At 42.9% G+C, this 24,998-nt stretch overlaps 1 protein-coding gene across 1 annotated transcript in view; it reads right to left on the reverse strand.

Moving 5' to 3' along the window:
* Positions 1-24,998, reverse strand: part of DTX1 (deltex E3 ubiquitin ligase 1) — a 255,823-nt gene that overhangs the window by 192,814 nt on the left and 38,011 nt on the right. Inside the window, exon 3 of the mRNA XM_069214560.1 lies at positions 4,376-5,057. Within this exon, the coding sequence (XP_069070661.1) occupies positions 4,376-5,057 (682 nt within the window). The remainder of the gene's footprint in view (positions 1-4,375; positions 5,058-24,998) is intronic.

Consider the following 24,998-nt stretch of genomic DNA (forward strand, 5'->3'; position numbering starts at 1 on the left):
TCCTCAGCACTTTCTCTTTCTTTTCTTTCAAGTGTTTTCCATCTTAATTCATTTTTCCTCCCATCTTTCTTGCTTTTCTCCATTCTCATGTTTTCTCTCTTACTTTCTATGTCTTCCTTTCATTCCTTCTTTCCTTTTGCCTTGCTTTTCTTCTTTATCTTTTCTTACTCTCTTTAAAGCTATTATTTTTATTTCTCTACTTTTCACTTACTTCTCCTTTCTTCCTCTACATTTCTTAATTCCCTTTCTTTGGTCCTTATTTATATTTCATCTACTTTCCTTGTTCCTTTACTTTTTTTCCCTTTTTTTCTTGGTCTTCCTTCCTATACTTCTTATCTTTATTTTATCTTCTCATTCCTCACCTTTCTTTCACTGTATTTTGTGTTTTTCTTTGTTTTTCACTGCTTTGCTTTCTTCATTTTTTCCTCCTGCTTTATTTCCTTTACCTTCTTTATTCCTTTTCTATTTCCTTTTCAACTTCATTTGATTCCCCTTTGTTTCTTTGTTTCTTTTTGACTTCTTGTTTCTTTCTTTATTCATTTCTACTTCCTTTTCCACTTCTTTTCTTTATTTTTGACTTCTCTTTCCTTTTTCTTCCTTCTCTTCTTCCATTGCTTTCTTTCTTTCTTTATTTTTGCCAACCGAAACCCTCCCCTTTACAACATGCAAGTCAACTGTAAGGTAGGCCAAAGGTAGTTCCAAGGGCAGGGTGCAGTGCATTTAAAAGGTAGGACATGTACTGGTGTGTTTTACATGTCCTGATAGCGAAATATTGCTAAATTCGTTTTTCACTACAGTAAAGACTACCTCTCTGATAGGGTAACGTGCGGATTGCATTGAAATGTCTGTTAAGTGTAATTTACCATTGGGAGCAGACAGAGATGTGGAGTTTGGCGTCTCTGAACTCACAATTTAAAAATACAATTTTTAGTGAAGTTGGTTTTTTAATTCTAAGTTTGAAAATGCCACTTTTAGAAAGTGGGCATTTTCTTGCTTAACCATTCTGTGCCTCTGCCTGTCTGTGGAATACATGTCTGGGTCAGGATGATAGTTTGGTTGTTTGTGAATTCACTCTAGACAGTCACACAACGAGAGCTGAGGTGTGCCCTGCATACCCTGATAGGTTTCCTAAGCTAGAGTGGTGGGAGGAGCTGGCACTTGCACCTGAATAGAGCTGAGTCTGTCCTTACACAAAGCAGTCTTCAACCCCCTGGCGTGTGTCTGGGACCAGGGCAGGAAAGGCAGGGTCTTGTGCACTACAAAGACTTTGCTTTTAAGTTTGCCTACTTTAAAGGCAGAAATGGGTATAAATACTGGGCCTTTGACCCCACAAAGTTAGAATCCATCTGGACTGAGGACATTCTGTCAGGAAAAAGTGCTGGATGCTGTAGGAAGGACTGCCACTTGCTTTGCTGTTCTGGCCTGCTGTTTGTTGCATCTGTCCTGGGAGTAAAAGACTGTACTTTGCTTTCTACATCTTGCTTCCAAAGGTTCCCCAAGAGCTTGGACTGAGCTTGCCTCCTGTTAAGAAGTCTCAGGGACATCAAAGACTTCATCTGCCAGCACCTGGGCTCTCTTGCTGAGAGTCCTGACTTGCCAAGTGGTGCCAAATCCAGTTCCTGGGCCCATGGGAGTGAGTTCTGGTATAACCAAGAAGAAACCAGCACATTGACTCCAGAGGGACTCTGGAACCGGCGCTGCTGTCCCGCTCCACGCTGCTGCCTCCACTGGAACCATGGGCCCCGCTGAGTGCAGCGACCGTGACTGATGCTGCAGGCCCGACACCACCACAGCGCCTCTGAAGTCCCACAACAGCGTGAGTCCCGAGTGCCATGTCACTGGCGTCCATGACACCCAACTTAGCCACAGCACCTGTGGCGTGACTGCGACATCGTTGATGCCTCACGTCTTGACCTACTGGATTCATCGACCCCGCTGGATCGTAGGGAACTGACACCTCACCACCAATGCCGCATCCCCCCTGCAACCGTAAGGAACCAACGCCTCACTTCCCCTGCCTAGTAGTAAGGAACCAACGCCTCACTTCCCTGGTAGCAGTAAGGAACCAACTCTGCACCGGCTCCATTGACGCCTCACCTCCCTGACTCCGTGCAACGTCTTTGTTTCCTGATTGTTTTCCAAGGTACTGTGTTTGGCGTCCGTGCGACTCCTAGACTGGCCCGCACTCCCTCGCGAGTGGCATCGGACTGTTGGGAACGAATCCGTCAAGATGTCTGGATAGCCCCAGTTGGAGCTATTGTGTTTCTAAGTGCTTTACTAAGATTTAATCTTTGAAAATTCAAATCTGTGCTTGTGGACGTTGGATATTTGTCGTTTTGTTCTTGTTTTACTCAGATAAATATTGGCTATTTTTCTGAAGTGGTTTGGAGTACTTTTGTGGTGTTTTCACTGTGTTACTCTGTGTGTGTGTGTGTGTGTGCAAATACTTTACATATTACCTCTGAGATAAGTCTGACTGCTCATGCCAAGCTACCAAGGGGGTGAGCAGGTGTTATCTTAGCTTTGTGACTCCCTTACCCTGACTAGAGTGGGGGTCCCTATTTGGACAGGGTGCAAACTACTGCCAACTAGAGACCCCATTTCTAACAGCTCCTTTACCTTCCTTTATCATTCTTTTCTTATTATTTTTTTTCTCTTTCCACTCCTTTGTTTCTTTAGGCACACTTAGCTTTTATAGACTACACAGGTAAAACTTATGTGATACAGCTATTATAACAACACTGTGAGCTCACCGGAGCACAACTGGGTATACTTGAACTGCAGTGCTTAAGTTATGTACCCTTTTGGAATTGTCAGTAGCTGAGGAAAGTTTTAATGATCAGGAGTAGCTCTCACTATAAGAAAGGTTGGAGAGCTGTGCTCTACCTCCATAGCAGCAAAAAAGGTGCACACCCTGGTCGTGTTATTTGACAGGGACCCATCCTTCACTCCAAAAGCCAGCACAAATGTCCACAAAGTAGTTGTTTACTATGCTCATCTCACAGACTTGCCTTTGTTCCAGCAGCTGTGATTTCCATGTTTGGATACATAAATGTCATATCTTCTGATTTCCAACGAAAGGCTCTCCTCAGTCTCAAAATAGGACAGAACCATGTACTGAAGAACACATTTTTTTTTTCTGCGATGTGGAATTGGTGACCCTACAGTGATCTCCGATTAGGGGAAAAAACTATTTCAGGACATCATAAGGCACTTCACAGCTGCTCCACAAAATCTCTTGTTAATGTGTTTCAGCTCTTCCAACTATCCATACATTTGAGGTCAGCCATCAACCAGCTTGTCATCTGCCTAGCTTACTTAATGAGATCCCCTAACCGTTAAACACAAACTCAGGCAAATAAACATTGTTAAAAAATGCAGTCAGGAGGTGGTCAAGATGCAGTTGCAAACAGTAGTGAAAGCTAAAGAAACAAACAAACACAGACAATGAGAGAAGGAAACACAGCCAACTGAAAAATCTGCACTCTGTAGAGTGGCTCAACAAAAAGAAAAAAATAGCTCCCAAAAGTGTGAGCAATGGAAGAACACAAGTACTTAGGACATGATCTGGGAAGGGTCACATGCAAGAAGGATACCTATAGGACCTATTGCATGAATTGAAATTTTGTTACATGGTTTTAGCATTCTTTCTTTGTAACACAATTTCAATTCATGCAATAGGTCCTATAGGTATCCTCTATCAAATATTATTTCAAGTTATCAGATGTTATTTATTTATCTATTTGCGTTTTTGTAAAGTGCTTCAAGTAGATAGTATTTCCGTTACTATATAGAGTGGCTTGTATATGACAATGTTCCCCATTCCATTATTTCTGTAGGGGAATTAGTAGTGTGTTTGACATCTTAGCAATATGTCACAGTTGTGAATCTCCATGACCACAAGAGAGCAGGAAAGTACAGAGTGAAGGAGGGAGAACAAAGGGTAAGGAAATGCAGAGACTGAGATAAGGATTAGTGTGAGAATGGCATACAGAGATCATGAAACACAGTACGAGAGAAGTGATCTTTTGGGGAAGAAGTGATCAAGAAGTGAGACAAGCAACGGCAAAAGTGGAGTATCCAGAGCAAGTCATGGAAGATAAGGTTGTATTACTGCAACAAGTACAGAACATAGTAGATGTAACAGCGTTAGACAAAAAGAGAAAAAAAATGTCTTTCAGAAATTGAAAGATTTTACAATAAATCAGTTCTAACAAATGCATCTGCCTTTTGAAGAGGTGTAAAACTAAAGAGATTTGGGGCATTGAACAAGCTGTGTCAATAACAGAGGCCCTTCGGTGTGTGTGTGTGAGACAGTCAAGGACGTAAGTAGCATGGACCCATTACAAGAGTAAAGAGAAGGAAAAAAACTTACCCTGGAGGAATGGCCGCCCGGGTGCTCAAAATGGCTGCCCTTCTAGTCCCTGGACGATTAAGATTGTTCTGTCCTGGAAGCTGTGTGCTAGCAGGGGCGCTCTGACTCCGGGAGAAGGTGTTCACTTGTGTGCCACTTGGTGTCCGCACCTGTTCCATCTTGGTTGACCCTCCAGTAGGTGCGCTGGCAGTGGACCACAGCGCTGTTCCACTGAAGGTGTTACTTTGCCGAACAGTCATGGTCCCAGTGCCATTGCCTGAATACACCTTCCTTCTCTGAGATGCCAAAATGGCATTGGATGCCGCCCGGGTACTGTTCACAAGCAGGCACTGCTGGCAGGAACATGGCTGGCCAGAGTTTGTGCCCACAGGCCAAGATTGTGACTTGGGAATAGAGCCCATAGTAAGCGGGTATGCTAGGTCCATGCGTCGTCGCAAACGGCGCTTCCGCTGTGTCTGGCGGTTCACCTGGGACATGCTGTTGAAGTAGATTAAGTAGCAGAATCCCAGAGAGGACAAGTCAAGCCAGGGGTGTTGCTTCTCATAGGCATTCTGGATGGTGATGCTGATGTCCATATCGTATGGTGTCCAGGAGCCATTGTCGTTCTCCCACTCCCAGACAATCCCTTTCCCCGGTGCCGAGGATGGGTCATAGAAGTTCCTCCTCACTGGACGCATCGTCCCTTTGGAAGAGAATAAAGAGTGATGTATGAGGTTATTTTGCATCAAATAGTTTTTATTAACGTTTTCTCTTTACTAATGATCTCAAAAAGGCCCATATTTATAAAATATGGATGCTAACCTGGCAATAAATCAATTCTTTACAAAATGTTTAGTTTCACGTTTTGCAATTTGATTTCTTTATTTTCCTTCAGGCTTTGTGATTATACGTAAAACATATCAAACATTATTCATTTTATAATAGTGGATCTACTGGGAACCTAGGGGCCAGATGTAGGAAGCCGTTTGCATGGTGCATTGTGAATGCGACTCGCAAATAGGAAGGGGTGTTCCCTTCCTATTTGCGACTCACATCGCAATTCAGAATTGCTTTGTGACCGCGAATGCGGTCGCAAAGCAACTCGCAGTTACCACCAGTGTCACACTGGTGGTAACTCATTCGCAAAAGGGAAGGGGTCCCCATGGGACCCCTTCCCCTTTTTGAATGTTGCCCAGAATGTTTTTTCAGAGCAGGCAGTGGTCCAATGGACCACTGCCTACACTGAAAAAACGAAAATAATTGGTTTGGGTATTTTTTTCATTTTGCAACTCATTTTCCTTTAAGGAAAACGGGCTGCAAAATGAAAAACAAAACTGCTTTATTTAAAAAGCAGTCACAGACATGGAGGTCTGCTGACTTCAGCAGGCCACCATCCCTGTGAGTGCAGGGACTCGCTATGGGGTCGCAAAATGCGACCCACCTCATTAATATTGATGAGGTGGGTCTTTGCGACCCCATAGCGAGTCGCAGACGGTGTCTGAGACACCGTTCTGCATCCGAGATTGCGACTCGGAAATTGCGAGTCAGACAGACTCGCAATCTCGGAGTTTGCTACATCTGGCCCCAAGTATTTCACAAGTGTTTTAATAAAAGGTGACCAATAAAAGTTATTCAAGACCGGGAACTATGTACCAGATCTGTAACACAACAGAGAGGAATAACACAAGACTGTCTTTTTCATCTACAGTGTTTGTCCACTATGGTTCTGCCTCTGCAGTGTGTTTACCCGTTTTGAGTGCACTTCTATGACTTAACATGTTGTTATTGTTAATTGCTGCTTGTTTAGGTGCAATTTGCAATTAGTATTACGTTGCAGCACTTTTCGGTAGCCCATGACATGGCTTCCCAGCTGTTTCTATGGAAGGCTGGAGTCTGATTTGGTTTTGTGAGTGTTTGGTCAAGGAGGCTGAGCGTCACCTTTAAAGATTTTCTCATTTTCGGTGATGGTTGTACCAAATTGTTTACGTTTACCCTCAATTAGTATAGGTGGTTATTGCCCTCTAAACATATATTTATGTTAAGTAGCTGACCACAATAGGTGGTACAGGATGCCTAAATAACCAGTTTATTACCTAGTAAGGCTGTGTTTGGTGTATGTTCAATATTTTGCTTTATGTGTACTGTAGTAAAGCAGAGTGAGGTATTTCTGGTGGGCAATTGTGTTGCGATATTGGATCTTAAATCAGCTGTTTACAATATTTTAGAACATTGGAATGTTGATGGTTCCATGGAAGACAATGTAGTAGCTCCCAGCTTATAATGGCTGGTGTAAGCCTTTTGCTCCAACATTCCAATGTTTGTCTTCCTTTGCATCCCTTTCTAATTTAGAACATACTATCCTCACTGGGTGAAATCTTCTAATGGCCTTAAAGCCCTTATAGCTCTGTCATACCAGTTGCTAAAGGCATTGTATTTCATTAGAAGCCCGCTCCTTATAACTCGGGTTCAGGGCCTTTAACAACCAGTATAGCCCTTGGCTCAGTCCATAAGGCTATATTAGAACACTGGAATGTATTCTAAGACAATGTAGCGATCAACGCTAATAATGGCTGGTGTAAGTCTTATGCTTCAACATTCCAGTATTTGTCTTTCTGTTCTCCCTTTTTAATTCAGAACAATATACACTTAGGGCCAGATGTAACAAAGGGTTTTACCCATTCTGTGTCTATGGGAAAATGCTTTAGTACATATGGCCTTAGTGGCTAAAATATTCTAATAGCCTTATAGCCTTCTGCATTGGGTTATACCGGTTGTTAAAGGCCCGTCTATTGTCCTCGTCCTTCGCCTGCGGCTCGGGTACAGGGCCTTTAATACCGATATAGCCCTCGGCAGTGGGCTATAAGGCTATTTAAACCACTTGTAGCAGTCTATGTTGCAGTCTGTTGGGTGTTTTAGACAAATGCTTCTGAGTACCGCTTAAAACACACTTATGACCAGGTGTTACATATCCTTGGTTAAGATATCCTTGGTTATTGTTTCTGGTAATGTCTTTTGGGGCTGTAAGACTCAAGCTATGTACCAAACCAATAGTGTTATAGTATAGCAAACGTCTAACAGGACACTTGCTATCAGAACACAAATGTTGGATCTGAAGTGTTCCTCATTTTGAACTAGTCTATGAGAGGAGGGTGAGCATCCTCGCACAGTCAGTGTTGCAAAGTGTCCCACCATGGATTATCCTGTGAGATACAGAAACAACTATCTTGGATTCTTGTTAAAGTCTGACGTAGATATATTTAATCAGGGTTTTAATGTAGTATTGAACATTTCTGGAATAAAGTGTGGGAACTATGACAGCCCTTTGACTTTTAATTTAGTCAAATAGTAAACATTTGGCAAATTATAGGTGGGCACAGACCTTGTCACCCACATCCTCACAAATGAGTTAATCATTTGTCTGGCTGCTATATATAGTGCAGCTTGCATTGACGGTCTAATCTGTACTTTGCGCAAATGCGACCTCTACTCTGTTTTGACTCTCTGGGGTGGGAATATATCCAGCACTATGTTTTTTCCTCTTTACCTGAAGTTTACTTTTGGTGTGCAGATATTTTTGGGAAGCCCTCTATAGGTCTTATTACAGTAGCTCAAATGACAGGTGAAAGTGTGAGAACCCCGGTTATTTTGGGGTAAGGGGCAGAAGTGGGGGATCCAATGTGGTAGACAAAAGTGAAATAAAGCGCTTTGATAACAGCACTGACTGGAGATGTGAAAGATGCCCACATTGTGTACATTGTACTTCGACGTGGGGACATTGTTTCTAGTCAGCAGAACATAAGGTTAGTGTACAAGGATACCCAGAGCCAGGAGTAGGATCTTGGTATTCTCGAATGTGTGGCAGTGATTATTATGCAGTGCCAAGCAGTGTAATTGTAATTGTATTTATATTGCGCTTACTACCCCTGACAAGGCGTTGAAGCCCTTTTCGGCAAGTAGCACGCTGCTCCGCAACCCAATGTTAAATTTCGAAGAAATTTACCACTCAGCTTAGAGGTAGATTTGACTGAGAAAGATGACTATTTGCGTACATGCGGATGCCATCGGTGAAAGACTTTGAAATATCAGAGGATGTAGACAGTAACGAGGACTAGTGATAAGTTATGTTATAAAATGAGAAAACTGTAGTGAAAAATGTTCTGTACAGGGGAATTTAATACCAGATTATCAAGTTTTAAATATTGTAGCATGAATATTCACTGCAATAATATTGTGTATTTACTAAATAAATGTAGGTTTATTATATTTTGCTCCACATCTATGTGCCATGGTGATATGCATATCGTCAGGGTATTTAGGTGTGCATGTAAGTATATTAAGTCTACGATCTACGCCTTCATGATATTTTGTTAGTCTGTATTCTGGCTACAATATTGTTGTACTCTATATTCTGTCATGCAGCGGTGCTGGAGGTATGCGAGCTACCAAAGTCATTGCAAAGACATTGGTTGGACTAGAACGGCTCAATGGACTTTAATGGGCCCAGATAATTCAGAGATCACCATGTCAGTTCTGGTATGTACATTCTGAATAGTGATGTGGAAAGTTTTCATAACAGAAGCATGTGAGTTCCCGATAATTGGCAGTGTTCACACTCTTCACATACCTATGCACTTGCAGAAGCAAGGTGTCTTATCACCCTCGCTAGATGAGTGAAGAACCCACTAGACACCGGAGATTACAAAACGTCTCTTTGTGGAATGTAAGAGAACTGCAAACTAAAATGTAGACAATTTCGAAGGTGACGTGCCTTCTTGGCACAAGGCTCCCCTGTACCACAGCCCCTGTGCCTCAAACCCTTTTACCACTGCCCTAGAGGTGGGAGCATTTTGGAAATGTATGCTTCACTCTTCTCTCTGCTTACATGAAAGAAACATCCACCTGGTTCATGGGTTCTCTACTGCACTTAAGGAGAGGGCTCAAACTTGCTGCATCCCGAGCTCACATATAACCAGGGGAAGCACCTTTGGAAAGGATAGACTTTCTTCTTTTCAGTGGTGAACCTCCTGAAAGACTTTTCTTGTTGGGGATCATAGTATGACTGTGAACCCTGAGCACTAGAGAAGAGGAACTTTCTAAGGAGAAAGCATCCATTTGGCACAGGGGCCAACTCACCCGGAACCATCCACCCTTCTGTGTTTCTCCTGTACTGCGGGGCAGATCAAGTTTTGTCCCCTCTCCCACTACCTGCTCTAAGGGAGAAGGAAAATCACAGGTGCCAAAGCATTTTTGTCGTGCCATATTGCACCAAAAAAAAGGACTGAGAATGTGGCAGCCCGGGCATCAATAATTATGAGAGTGCCACTGTTTGAAAGCGGAGAGTCTCAGCTCCACCACTCCCTTTTATTGAAAAACAATTGGTCTTTCTCGTTTTTGTTCAATCATTTGGTTGTCTGTTGTTTAAATATGACATATTCACACATTTGTCCAAATATGCATCTCTTTCATCTGGTGTTACTGTTTCATATAATGGCATGGTGATTCTAACCCTTTGCAATCCTCAACTAGGTGTGATCACAAAGATCTGTCAACTTTCACATGCCATCGATACCCATACGGCCCACCTTAGAAATGGTTGTGCACTCCACCTAAGCAGAATTGTGAACACACTTCAAACCTCCATTCTGGTAGTTGGGATGACCTCCCATTATAGTTCATTAAGATAAATCTTACCGATGCTCTAACCTCCTTTAAGCAGTTATCTGCCTCAGTAGGCATTGACTGACCTGGACATGTACCACATTCCTACTAGATCAGTATCATTCAGTGTTAATAAAACATTTCCCCAAAACGGTTGCCAATTAAAAACAATACAAACTTCGAACTAACCAATAGATGTTGTAAGTATGATTCTACTGCAAACTAAATGTACCTGCTAGGATATCATGCACACATGGCATTTAGTTCTAAGAATGTTCTTTTTCCTGTATAGTGAAGTGTGCAGGGTTCACAGCACTGTTTCCCTAAATGCCCTCCATGTCTGCAGCTGGTTTTGAACAAGTTAAAAGTTTCATATGCTCACAATGATAAAGAATGCAGTTACCACGCAGTGAATCATGTCATACGATCTAGCATACCCAGAGTTCTCCTGAGAAAAATGGCACCCAGCATGTGTAGTATGGCACAGAAAAATGTCAAAATCGAAAGCATGTGTAGTCAATGTGGACTTCGCATGGGGGTTTACTGCAATGTTCAGGCACACAGACAGCCAGAATCCAGGGAACCCTACCAACAACAGGTATTTTTGAAAACTATAGACCCTGGGAAATCCATGGGATGTGTCACCTGCATGGATACTACCATTGTTTCTTATCCAAAATGACCTACCTCCAAACTTCAAACTTTGCTTTTAAGAACAGAATTTCCTCACAATTCCCATGAAGGATTGATGGTGCTGTTTTTGGATCCAAGGACAGGTGCACACAGGACACCCTATCAAACCTATGCATTTCGGAAACTAGAGACTCGGGGGAATCCTGACAGGTGTGGCTTGCATTGAGTCCCACTATTTTTCCTACTTCCTACTCAGATTGACCTGCAAACCTCAACCAGTCAAAACACATTTTTCTCACATTTAACTGATGGAAATCTCAAAGTTATGCCCATCACATAATGTCCAATCATCATGCATTTCCAGATTTTCCATACTTTGTCTAGCAAAAATGAGTATCCCAAAAGTGTTGAAGGACATATCACATGAAACATGAATGGGTCAAAGCTGAGACCATGTGAAGCCAATCAATTTTAAGTCGACATTTAAAAACCTGAAATTCCTAGAATGCAAAGTGCTTTTGGCAAAATAGCCAGGATTCACTGAAGACATCTCATATTGCATATGGCCACTTACCATTAGCAACAATGCCAATGTGATCTACATGCACTGCTTCTTACTAATATTCCCATAGATACTTGCAGAAAAATTTCCAACCCTCCAAGCCACCACTGCTTTCAGATTGTGTGTAGTGTTGTCCAGTATTTCTGTCCCAAAGTGCTTAAAGTAAGACATTTGCCAAGAAAGTTCTGGATTTGTTGATATTTCACTGCTCTACACACCTCAATGCACTCTTTGTGCAGGTGTTTGTCCAGCAGGGATTGATCATTTTTGTGCCCCTTCTCTTTCCCCACGTACCTTTTTTTCTATTTTGTGGCACTTTGAGGTGGAAGATAAGCGAGACGGTGGTATTTTTGTTTTTATTTGTGGAGGACTGCTGAAGCCAACAATAAGATATGAGTCGAGGTCTGTCTCAAATTAAAGCAAAAATACCTGCCCGCTACTCTTCCACTGCAGCATAGAAGAGCAGCAAGGGCATTTTGTTTGGAGGAGTGGCACTTTGTGACAGGGTGTCCCCGTACTGGTGTTTCTTTTTCCTTCATGGGGGATCCCACTACTCCTGATCCATCTTGCCACCCAGCTCTGGCATTTCACCACTCATCTCTGCTATGCTACTTTCTACTCAGTGCAGTGGAACTCGCTGAGTTTAACTCCTGCAGTCACAAAAAACTCTGGAGATTCCAAGGAGTTCCACAAATGGGTGGAAATCGATACGTCATACGTCGCACTGATTTTTAATGCCAGGAGCTTGTTCCACACTGAGAAATCACCACAAACAGCACCACGTGGTGCGCCAGAGGATGCTACTGCTCAAGTTAGTTTTAATGCCGCTCAAGTAGATTTTCTACTCCAGCAGCAGCTTTCCTAACACGAATGGTTGCGACCACTCGCAACAGCCAACATTTCTAGAAACATACATTGAAGTGCATGCCTGTCATTGATGGGTGCAGGCATGGCAATTTCGACCCTTGCCTTACCCTATGGTGCTGCTGGCGCTGCCTTTACCTTTTTTTAAAACTATTTTATTGGGATTTTAGTGATGAAAGGTACGCTAAGCAATACAGAGAACAGCATATAATTAAGGTTGCAATACAGGATCAATGCATCCAATATTGGAGTTTACCATTACAATAAGTACAGCTTTGCTTACAAAGTATTGCAGTAAGTGCAAAGAAAATTAAACAAACATGCAAAACTATAGAAAACATTGACAAGCCTGGTTGATTGCCATAAGAGTAAGTGAATGAGGGCAGATCATTAGGAGAAATCCGGAGCCTTTCATCAAGTGTATGGTTTTATATATGGACCTAAAACAGGTGCATGAGGTGAGGAGTATTGCACTACATGCAATGTAATAGAATGTGTTCCACATGTGTAGGAATGTGGCAATAGACCTCTCAACGGGGTCTGGTGTCAACGTGTGCACTTTCTTTAAAACCAATTATCAGGTCCTCCCATGAGGTGGCAATTGGACGCTTGCATAGACCTATTGCCTCCTCTATGTATCAAGAGTGCTTCTACCCCGGCCCAACGAACCACCCCAACACGCCAGTGGGATACACCAGGCAGGGATGGGGCCTTCCATTTCATTGTGATTGAGCATCTAGCTAAGAGGAGGGCTAAGATTAGGAATCTAGTCACCACCTTTCCAGCCTTGGGGCACTTAAACAGCCCCAGTATGCAGCACTCCATAGTGTATAACCCAGAATGACGAGTCACAGCAGTCAACTCGGAACAGATCTCCGTTCAGTACAAACTCGCTGCAGGGCAGTCCCATGACATATGGCTAATGTCTGCATCCCGGGCGTGGCAGTGAGGACATGGCGCTGCTCTTGCTAACTCTCTTTTCAGAAAGCTTGAAGGCAGCAGCAGGAAGAGGATGTAATCAGGGCTATAAGAGACATGAGGCCATATGTACGAACACATTTTCCCATGGACACAGAATGGGTAAAAACCTTTGCTACATCTGGCCCATGTTGTTTTCTATCTTTTCTACTCAATGCCTTTCCAAGAGCTACTCAGCAGTGCACAGGATGTTGTTGAGAAATTAAGGGTGCGATAGGGGGTCAACACTGTTAGGTCAACGAGATTTAAAGAGTGTGTGATGTCACTTCCACTGCTTTTGGCCATTTGGTGAACTGGCCTCCAAATTAAAAAGGTTGCTACATTCATTTATTTTTCAGCGGCCACCTTCCTAGTCAGGTGGGCACTAAGCTTCCCAAGTTTTCTTTAATTGTGGGAACAGCAGACTAGTTGACCTGGAGCAGAGCAGGGGTGAGTGACTTTGATGGTCACCCTATATGACTCAGGAAATATCATGTCATTTGAAGAATCATCCCTGACATGCGGAGTACAAAAGAGTCAATTCTTAATACATGCAGCTATGACCAGGGCAATAGCTCACAACTGTCGGGAGAAGGAGTGGAGCCCAAGGCTGGCACATTCACACAACTTCTCTTTAGCAGGGGTGAGAGAAGGCACTTTGCCACAGCAGCCTATAAGTACCTAAGCAACACTAAGGAAAAGAGCATAGAACCCTTGAGATTAAAGTGGAACACATCTATGGGAGAGGACCTGACTGGCACTATGTGGGGCCGGGCATTGCAGTATACCACTGTAGCGTCTTGCAATGCAATGTTCAATCTTCTGCAGTTGATCTATATCCACAGAACCTAACTAACCCCTGCACATGTTTGGACTGGGACGAAAAATAGGCACAGGCATCAAAATAAAAGTGCCCCCATTAGAGAACCAGGTTGCTAAAATGAAAAAGTGGCCCACATTTGCAAATCAGGACAGTTTTGAACTTGTAAACACATAATGTATGTGTATTTTGCATGGTATGGGAGACTGCATGCATTTTTAGTAAGCTGAAGAGACTCAACAGTAGATAACGGCCCACATAGCCAGACAACAGGTGCTTAAACTGCTAACAAAATGGCCCACTCATTGATCTATCAGGCAGACCACTGGGCACCACCAGATTGCCGGATTGGCCAGTCCAATGCTGCTCCTGCACATTTACAGTTTATGTAGCCAAACAAGACATTGGTTTTCCCCAAATGTGGAAGAGACGAGGCAATGTTCATTCAAGTGATACTGCACTATGTGGGGATTAGACGCTGGTGGGCAGAGAACACAACAGTTGTGTCAGACTTGACAGAGAATAATTGCTACGCTTAATACCCCATCCCAAAACTGACAAACCCAATGGCAACTTCATTGTTTTGGCACTGATCCTTGCAAAAAGATTAATCATAATACATTGGACATCTTCCCTTCCACTGAACCTAGATAGGTGAAAGTCTGAACTATGCAAATTTGCTACAGCTGAAATGGCTGCGTGTAGTCGTCCATCATTTGGGGGTCATCTGAGTTGGGAACCTTTGATACAAACCATCACCCCTAAATCACATGACAGACCCCGTAGATGATATGGATGTGGACTCTGACATGAAATCACTAAATAAGAGACCCTACATTTGCAAATCATGGATGGGTGATAGGTGGTGCATATAAAAAAACACACACTAACACTAATTCAGTCAAAAACAACTTTAAAAAAAAAATTAGTTGATTGACTGAAGTGAGGAGTCCACCGCCTCATGTGCATTCCTTTGCTGTAACTGTAGTAAGCTAGGTGATTACATGTACACTGCGTATGTAATTGAAAAGATCATACCAACATGTCCAGGATATCCTATGAACGCTAATTTCCAACTAAAAATGAGAAACCAATACAACTCAATTACAATATTATGCGTCGTTGAGCCTGCCACTGGCAGGCTCCTGTATGGCGCCATGTCACAGCAATCCTCCCTCGCGCTCCTCCCTATCTCCCCCCTGCCTACAACCATGACACCGGAGCCACAGCGCGAGGCTCGGTGTATAATGAATAATGCTGTTTGAAGTGTTGGGTTAGAGATAGATACCTCCCAGAGGGCTCATAAAGCTAAACAGGCCAAGATTAGTGGTTGCTCTGCTGTTTACATCCCGCGAACCTGGCTCTCTGCGGCCTGAACACATCCTGGCACGGTGCCCTGTGGCGACTGCAGCAAACAAGCCCTGCAGCCGGGGGCGGCCGCCATCAGTACGACAGGCGCGAGGGAAGGCCGCGTGCTGGTTCTGTACCTGATTTGTGTGATGGGAGAAAAGACAGATGGGACTGTAAGCCTGAAGTGAACACGGGAGCGTTCGGGGGGATAACCGGCAGCTGAAACACAGCCTGAAAGCAAGATGAACAGAATGCGGGTAGATAATTTGGAAATGCGGAAATCCAGTTAGGACGTCTACAGTTAATATGCATGAGAAAATGTACAAATATTGCACATTTCGGTTGGATTTTACTATCTTGTAGGGTCGACAAGCCCTGGGCTGCTAACACCAGACATCGATCATATGTATAAGGCGCAAGCCTTACTAACAGCAGAGTTTATTGATCGACTCCCATTTTCTCAGTTACTGAGCAACTGAATGTGGAAGAATAAAATTGAGTCCAACGTATTTTGGGTGGCCTTGGCCCACCCTTTTTCCTCATTGTGAATGAAACGACTACAGTCGTTAACACACTGTGGGCCAGATGCAGGAAGCCTTTTGCGCCTCGCAAACGGCGAAAAACGCAGTTTGCGAGGCGCAAAAGACCAAACGCGATGCACAACCGCAAATTGCGAGTCGGTACCGACTCGCAATTTGTGGCTGCGACTCGCAAATAGGAAGGGGTGTTCCCTTCCTATTTGTGACTGCATTGCCATGCAGAGTTGCTTTGGGACCGCGAATGCGGTCGCAAACCAACTCGCAGTTACCATCCACTTGAAGTGGATTGTAACGCATTCGCAAAAGGGAAGGGGTCCCCATGGGACCCCTTACCCTTTGTGAATGTCAATAAAAATATTTTTTCAGAGCAGGCAGTGGTCCTACGGACCACTGCCTACTCTGAAAAAAACGAAACCAAATGGTTTCGGTATTTTTTCGTTTTGCAGCTCATTTTCCTTTAAGGAAAACAGGCTGCAAAAAGAAAAAAATAACTGCTTTATTCAAAAAGCAGTCACGGACATGGTGGTCTGCTGTCTCCAGCAGGCCACCATCCCTGTGAGTGCCTAGACTCGCTATGGGGTCGCAAACTGCGACCCACCTCATTAATATTCATGAGGTGGGTCTTTGCGAATCCATAGCGAGTTGCAGAAGGTTTCTGAGACACCTTTCTGCATCTCGTATTGCGAGTTGCAATTTGCGAATCGCTATGACTCGCAAATTGCAAGTCGCAATTTCTTACCCACCTTCATCTGGCCCTGTATCACTGGTCGACTCATTGAGAAATACATAGTTTGACAGCCAATGGTCAGCCTGGAAATCTTCAGATTAAACAAAATGGTAATTTGGCTGGGATTACACTGCAGAGTGCCCAGTTAGAAAGTGGATCAGCCGTACTGGAATTTGACAAACGATGGAAAACGTAACAAGGACGTGTTATTTGACAGCTCCGTGTAGTTACAGCTGCGACCCTCCATGTCTTTACTAGTGGTCCTGATCCTCATCCTAGGGCCCTCAGCGTTAATATGAATCATCTTCTAAGTACAAGCACCCATGGAATTAGACAGGGATGCTTTCGTGATATGATCAACCATTTCCATAGAGCCAGCAGAGAACCCATTGGCAGGAATTCTGTGGCACAGTAGCGGTTGGCAGGGGCCTCCTATTGGGATGGCCAAAGAAATCAACAACAGCTGCAACCCTCTCACCTTTGCTGGTTATGTCTGCATTCAACTACATCCATGAGATATTTAAATTATTTGTTAGTTTTTACCTATCTTATGTCCTTATTCCCACACACTACAGAATCGTGCATTTGGACTGCACACATAAAAAGAAAGGGGGGCTAGCTGTCATCCGTGTGTCCTCCTGTTCCTGCATACTAGGCAACCAAGCAACACTCAAATCTGTGGAGCTCTTCCCAAGCTACTTCCCACTCTGAACAATACAATCCACAATCTTCCACCTCATTTTCAATCCTACGTAATAGGACAAGAACTTCATTAAGGGATTCTCTGACCTTGTCACGTCAACAATTTGGTAACCCACAGTACCCTCTGAATACAAATGCTCCACTTTAAACTGGAAAGAAAAGGGAAGAAAAGCAGAACCTTTGATGCTAAAGGCAAGTACTACACCAACATCACCAATGAAGCAGCCAGTAGAAGCAAATACTACACTACCCTCTAGCCTGCATTCCCCAAACAAGGGCAATGCCATCAATCTCTTCTTCAGTGAAAAAATGCAGAAGCCCCAAAAGCACTTCAGCACCATAAAGACTGGTTTTCCTCTGACATCTTCCTCTTCAGATTCATCCCACAGTATTCATTCTTCAAACCTCTGTCTCCAGTACGTTTTACTTACATCCTCAACTTCCTTCATGCCATCTCCTATGAAGATAATGTCTTATCCTCATCCCTCATCAAAGACGTCTCCGGAAATGGTCTCTCATCCCTATTCACAACTGCCAGCACCTCCCTCACAGCTTCTTCCCAGAAGTTCTGAAAAACAACCTAAATACTCCCACTCTTGAAGAAAAACCTCTGTAAGCACTGATGTCCATGCCAACTACTGGTCCATCACTAACCTATCATTTATCAGCGAGATCACTGAAAAAGCAGTCTACACACAACTCACATCAACACCATTCATCTTTTGCAAGATTACCAACTCAGAACATGCTACAGCATGGAGACAATGATAACAAAGTATAGACAATGCCCTCCTGACCACAGATAAGGGACTTCTCCCTCTTGATTTTGCTGGATCACTCAGCCAACTTTGACAGCGTTGAACACCCCACCATCATCTACAATCTAGAGCTTTAAATGAGATTTAATGGCAACATGCTTCACTGGTTCTTGTACTACCTATTCAAACATGATCAGTTCATTCTATTAACACCTACAGATGCCAGAATATTCCCACGTTCCATTTTATCCCCTGTCATCTTTACCTCTACATGGAGTCCATTGGCACACCACTCACCAGTAACAGCATCAAAAGTCCACAACACCCTAATGAAATTCATCTGTACTTCCAATGCTCAAACTCTGAGTAAACCCCATTCAGAAGGGGATGTCCATTACTTAGCTAATGCTCCATGACACAAAGACAGAATTCCTACTTTTTACCAAGAACAGCAAGCAACAACTAGTTCACACCTAGCTCAGTGAAATGAATCAGGACCAATTCAAATGAAAACTTTCATCTAATGCCAAACCATTACAATTTACCCAAGAAAACAAGCCTCCCCATCACAGAGCATATTGCCAACACAACCAAGACAGCTTGGCACCATTTCTCTCTACTGAATAAAGTGCTACCATTTCTCTAAGAAGGTGACTTCAAAATGGGCATCCAAATCACATATTCTTGCATCTTTATCGTGGCAAAGCCTTGTTCCATGGCCCCCCTAACGCCACACTGGCCTCCATTAAAGGCACCCTCTATTTCAAAGCGTGCCTCATCCAGATCCTGAAGAAATATGGCCAAATCACCCCCATCCAGATGGAACTCCACTGGCTCTCCTTGCCACCCTGCACCATGTTCAAAATTGGCTATATAATCTACATAGCTATCAAAATCCCCACACCAGCCTATTTGAGTGACAAACTCACCATGTACATGGGCTTTCAACACACCTGTAGTCAGGACACCATCAACATGGAGAAAGAAAAGTGACAATAAAAGAAAAAAAATCCAATAAGCCTTCTCCATTATGCTTCTAGGATCTGGAACGACATCCCTTTATCCATCAGAACCACCCTAGCACCTCTTAGAAGAACACCAGATTATGTCGAACCAACAGTCCACCTCTGCTCTCAGACCTCAACTTTCCCTCCAATCACTTTTTTGGCTGCCTTCTTGCCTTTGGCCCTTTACATTGTTCCAACACGTTTTGGGCAGGTCTACATTATATATACACACACATTGGCTTTAACTTGGCAAAGGTCGGCCCTTTACATTCGGAAACAGTATTGATGCCTATTTAGCTCCTTTAAAAGGTGCAACATTAGTACCCCTTTTTTCCACTAATGAATGGGAATATCTAAGACACAGAAGTGGTATTACCTCATTTTGTTGTTGTTGTAACTGTCTTTCTCTAAATATAAACATGTTCAGCACACTTTTTCCCACCTTCTCTAACTTAAGGCCTTAGAGCAGAATGTTTTTATTTATTTTTGTGACTTAACCCTTGTCACTGGGTGCGAGTTGTAGTTTCTTGTCATGTTATTTGAATACATGTTTATGTGATGCCATTAGAAGGCAAACTTCCGGTAACCCTATGATTTTAGTGAAACAGAGAGTCCTGCACTCTGGCCTGTGAAGGCGTGGAGCTCAGGCAAAAAGCTTGTGCGCAACTTTTGAGCTAGTGTTTGAGAATTGTAGTGTCTGTTTATCGAAAATCATCAAACAGTTGCTAAAATAGCTACATGTTAGTCCAAAGCTCCGTATAAAATGGACATTTATTTATATATACTCAGAAGTAGCTTCTATTTAGCTCACTTAGTTATTTTGATTATTTGGATCCAGTAAACATCAAAGGTTTGCTTCATCTGGGCCCCCGATCTTTGGTGCAGGAAATTTTAATCATGGCAAAAGTTTCGAAAGTGCAACCAGACTTTATAGTCATCATTTTATTTCTTTCACAACATTAACTCTCCGCCTAGTTAAAAAAACAGAACTGTCATTGACTAGAAAAGAAGAACACTGCCGGAAAAAAGAAGGCTTTCTTCCCCTGTGGGTGTTATCGACTCCCCTCCTTCACGCATGAGTGCAGGGAATCTATCTTTGAACTTTGGCCCGACTGACAGGGCCATTATTGCCCTGTGAAGAGGAAAGATTGGGAGGCACTATGCCTGGATATCATAAATATCTTGATTCCTTTGATAGTTAATGGTCATCTTTTTCTTTTATAGCTGCTTGTGCAGCATGCTTTTTTTTTTATCACCCAGTGACCATGAGCGAGGAGGAAGCAAAAACTTCTAGATGAGTACCACTTGTTCACAACAAAACCAAGTACATAGTCAATTATTAGGAAGTCATGGTTCGGCCCCCATCTATGTCAATTCCACCAGGCCCTCACATTATTAGAATCCTTGGGATGATGTTTTATGCTGACCTCTCCACAGCGCCACAGATTCTAGGTGGTTAGTAAATCTTGTTTGTACCTCCCTATAATGCCTCATTGGTCCATCTCAGATTATTATGGTGGTAAAAAACCTTCATCCTTGCTCATCTTGATTACTGTAACATGGTTTATGCAGGTCTTCCTTCAAAGTCAGTGTATATACAGCAGTGCATTCAAAACACTGCTGCTCTGATCAATTCTGACCTGCAAAGATTTAATCTACTGGCTACAAAAATACAATCCATGCACTGGCTGCCTTTTATTGAAAGGATTCAATTCAAAGCATCGTGCACTATGTCCTTAATCTTCTATAAAAAAAAGTTTATATTGTTTAGGGCTACATTCCACTACATCATTAATATATTATGTTCTACTGACAACCAGGTTTATCATGTTCCACCTGAATATCATCCCTACTGAATACCAAGGTTGTCTGTTTAATTACGCCTCATGCCTCTTTCATCCGCCACCCTACTTTCTAACTATTTATTTCACTCTTGTAGGTACCTTTTGATCACTCCCGTCTCCCATAGTCACTGTTTTACTATCTTTCTCTTCCTCCTTCTTTCTCCCTTTTCTGCCTCCCTACTACTCTTTCTCTGTGTTCCACGCATTGGGTCACAGTTTGATGATGAAAAATAAGTCCCATCTCAAAAATTAGTGCTGGTGCCTACATCTTGCAGCCACTGGCACACATTAAGCATGAAACTATACTCCTCATCTCCTGAAAAAAGAGTCACATTTTCTTGATTTTAATATACTTGGCTTTTTGATGACTAATGCCATGGGATAACTTTATCTGTAGACTCCTCTAGAAAATCTCTTCCTTTGTGCTGATTTTTTCTACAGCACCGACCAACTTTTACGAGATGGTGGATGTTTGTGTGATAAAAAATGCAACGCATAGATAAATAGACAGCAATATATTCATAAAGTAATTTACACTAGTGAATAACTTACACACGTGTACCTTTACTCTTACACGTCAGTAACTACTACTTTTGACAATTCACAATTTACAAGTGTAAAGTGACTTAAAAGTATAGACTTGTATGCCTTCATTCACTGAAATATGCGGTTTGAGCAACATTTATGAGTGTAGATCACTACAGCCAAAAAGGAGCAGTAGTAAGTCCAGCACCACAGAAGGCCAACAACCGATACTGCATTCCCCTCTCCCTTAGAAAATATAGGAAGCCAGGACTAAAATAAAAAACCTTAGGAAATCGGTGTTGAGCCAGTTGGCTTTTATCCAGTTAGCGACTCTGGTTTGCAGGTGTTGAACTTGTTTCATGTATTGAAGGTCTTGTCTGAGAGGAAGAGTATGGGTTGCATGGCACAGGAGAGGATGTTGTTGTTGTGCGCTCAGATTACACTTGCCAGAGGGATCATGTATGCGTTCACGTGGGTGGGGCTGAGCAATGAACCTTGAGGCACTTCATGGATGAGTTTGTGGGCTTCCAAGGAGGATTTGCCCTATATTTTACCATAGAGTGACTCTGCATTACTGTTCTTTACCATAGCTAGATCTCCACTGGCTGATAACTGTTGTCTGTAGTATTATACCTCATAGCATAATAAGGTACCTTTCTTTACATAAAAAGAAGCACTGGGCTGGGCAATCTTATTAGTGTGCTTTTGGGTGTTGTGTTTAGTGCTGAGCCTGCCATCCCCTGCACTAACCTCCCTGAGAAGCCTCTCACTATCCCCATTGCTAACACTGAGAACCAAGTGCTGAAGGGATTGTACTTTGCCCAGTTCTTCAGATCCATAGTAGGATGGACCCCAGGACAGTAGAGCACACACGTCTGTGAGCTACCAGTCCTTACCTGTCATATGGCTTCTCAGACCTGGTTAGATAGATGAGACACAGCTCACGAATCACATAGCTTTTTTTTATATTACACCTGTCCATGAAGATTGCACACTGGAATGATTCTAAAACCTGACAAACCTATGATTGGTCTAGGTGAACTCTCCAGTGACCCACATTTGGAAGATCTGACACATATTTCACGCTCTTTTTAAGCCATAAATAAACTAACCCCTAGCTGTGACCCTCAAAACCAATCACCCACTGCAGTATATTTCAAATGAAAGTGAATATTGCATTAGTAGTTTGATATCAGTTTGAATACCTCGAGGGAAAGGCCCCCTTTTAATAATGAAAGCAATGCAGCACAGTTATCCTTTTCACAAAAATTCCACCTCAAACAGTACAACAAAAACACAGCGAAATCTTTTTTTTTTGTGAATTCCATTTAAAATTCTAAGAATATAATTTTTTTTATTTAGTATTTTCTGTTCAATAACAAATCTGAACTAAAACAGCTTGTATTATACAGTATAATCAGCATGTTAAACTTTTTTGAAAACGGATGGGTCAGAAAGGCATACCCAATGGCTGTCTTTTTCCCTAGCCAGTTACAGGAGTATCATCTACCACAAAAGTGTACCCATCGCTGATTGATACAATAAGTTGCTGCAGCAATGACAGATGGAGCGCTAGGGCCAGCTCTGTCAGCTGGAAATTTCAAGACTGTGGCAGTTTGTAGTGTCAATACCTGCAGAACCAGGGCATGTGTTTTGCCAGTCTCCACTTGAACATTGTTATCCACATGACCGCTAGAGAAAATGAGTTGAAATACACACGTTTTTAAGCTACTGCGTGAAATCCTATGATTTATTGCCAAGGACCTTGCTGCAGACCATATTAAAAATCAAGAAACCTCAGTCATTCCTGGTCTGGATTGAGAATGCAGTGCAGAGCAAAATGTATACTATGTTACGCAGATTTGTAGAGCGCACTATCACCGGGGAGGGTATCCTAGCACTGAGCAGACGTGAGTCTAGCTACATAGAAGACCTAGTGGGACTACTCAAAAAGCCAGATCTTCAGCTTCTTGCAGTTTTAAAAAAGTGAGGAGGAGGCTTTTAGGTGGAGTGGCAGGTCCTTCCATGTTTTAGGAGCAATATAGGAGAAGGCTCAACCACTGGATCTGGTCTTCTGTATGCATGGGATGTGCACAACGAAAAGTCCGGATGAGCACAGGTACCTGGAAGGTTTGTGAAAGTAGATGTGATTGTTAAAGTATGCTGTGCCAGTGTTATGTAGTTCCTTTAAAGCTTGGGTGGAGAGTTTGAATTGTGCTTCTTTGTGAATAAAAAGCCAGTGGACCTCTGTCAGGTGTGATGTGATGTGAGTATAGCATGAATGGTTGAGAGTGATGCTGGCAGCTGAGTTCTGAATTGTCTGCAGCCTTCTGGTGAGTTTTTTGTTAATCGCTGCATTGAGAGTGTTCCCATAGTCCAGCATGCTTGTGACAAGGGTGTGTGTGACGGTCTCCCAGGTGCTGATTGGGAGCAATTTCAAAATCTTCCTCACCATCTTAAGGGTGTGGAGGTAGTGACTGCATTAACTTGGGTTGTCCCATTGAGTTTGCAGTTGATGAACATCCCAAGGTTCCTGGTGCGGATGATAGGGGTGGATGTCACTCTTAGCTCTTTTGGCCACCATGTGGAGTCTCTTTCCGAAGATCACAATTTTGGTATTGTCAGTGTTCAGTTTCAGACAGTTGGTCTTCATCCAATGGGCGATTTCAGTCATACAGACACTGAACTTGATTCAGGTACTGGGTGTCTTGTCTGTGAGGGAGAACATGAGTTGTGTGTCATCGTAGGACAGGATGTTGATAATACAACAATGGATGAGGTGGCCTAGAAGGGTTATGTATGAGTTGAAGAGGATCAGGCTCAGGGAGGATCCTTGCAGAACTCTGCAGATGAAGTCACGGGAGTTGGAGGTGTACGGTGCCAGGTTGACTGACAGATCCATCGGATCCTTGGATTCCAGTGTCATGTAGGCATTGGAGACCATGTTAAACACTGATGAGAGGTCCAGGAGGATAAGGGCCACTGTGTCTGCTCCAACCAAAGTCATATAGATGTTATTCATGGCAGGGATGAGGGCAATTTCAATGCTATGGTTGGGTCTGAAACCAGACTGAGTGGTGTTGAGAAGTGGGTAGTCGTTGAGGTATTCGGTGAGTCCATGACCCTGGCCAGGAATGATAGAAGGGAGATTGGTCTGTGGTTGGCGAAGACTGAAGTGTTTGCAAAGGGTTTCTTCAGCAATGGGAGGACAGTCTCGTGTTTCCAAGCACCTGAGAAGATCACAAAAGATGTGGAGGCATTCAGAATCGGTGAGAGCATGGTGCTGATGGGGTGCAGTATAAAATAGGAGATTAATTGTGCTCCACATACTGTGGGAAAATGTAGAAACTGGTTCAGTTCTGCATTTCCCAACTACGTAATGGACACCACTTTCCACAATTTGCCTAAATGAAGCAACATTGGTAAACCAGTGTCCACATTTTCACCAATATTGCAAAGCACTATTGATAAATAATCTTAGGTGACATTGTATGTTGTTTTAAAGATTAACCGGCAAAGCAATGGTGCTTTAGAGATTAACTGACCTAGTCATTGTGCTTTTCCTATGGAGGGAAGATTAAAAGCTGTCTGGCAATGTGTGCGTTATATGCGGGAGCAAGGTAGCTTAGGTTTTGACTAGCAGGATAATGGGGGATTAGATTCCAAACATGGCAATGGAGCGCATTCTACTTGTAAGA

The sequence above is a fragment of the Pleurodeles waltl genome, chromosome 11 (assembly GCF_031143425.1).
Source record: "Pleurodeles waltl isolate 20211129_DDA chromosome 11, aPleWal1.hap1.20221129, whole genome shotgun sequence".
Lineage (NCBI taxonomy): Eukaryota > Metazoa > Chordata > Amphibia > Caudata > Salamandridae > Pleurodeles > Pleurodeles waltl.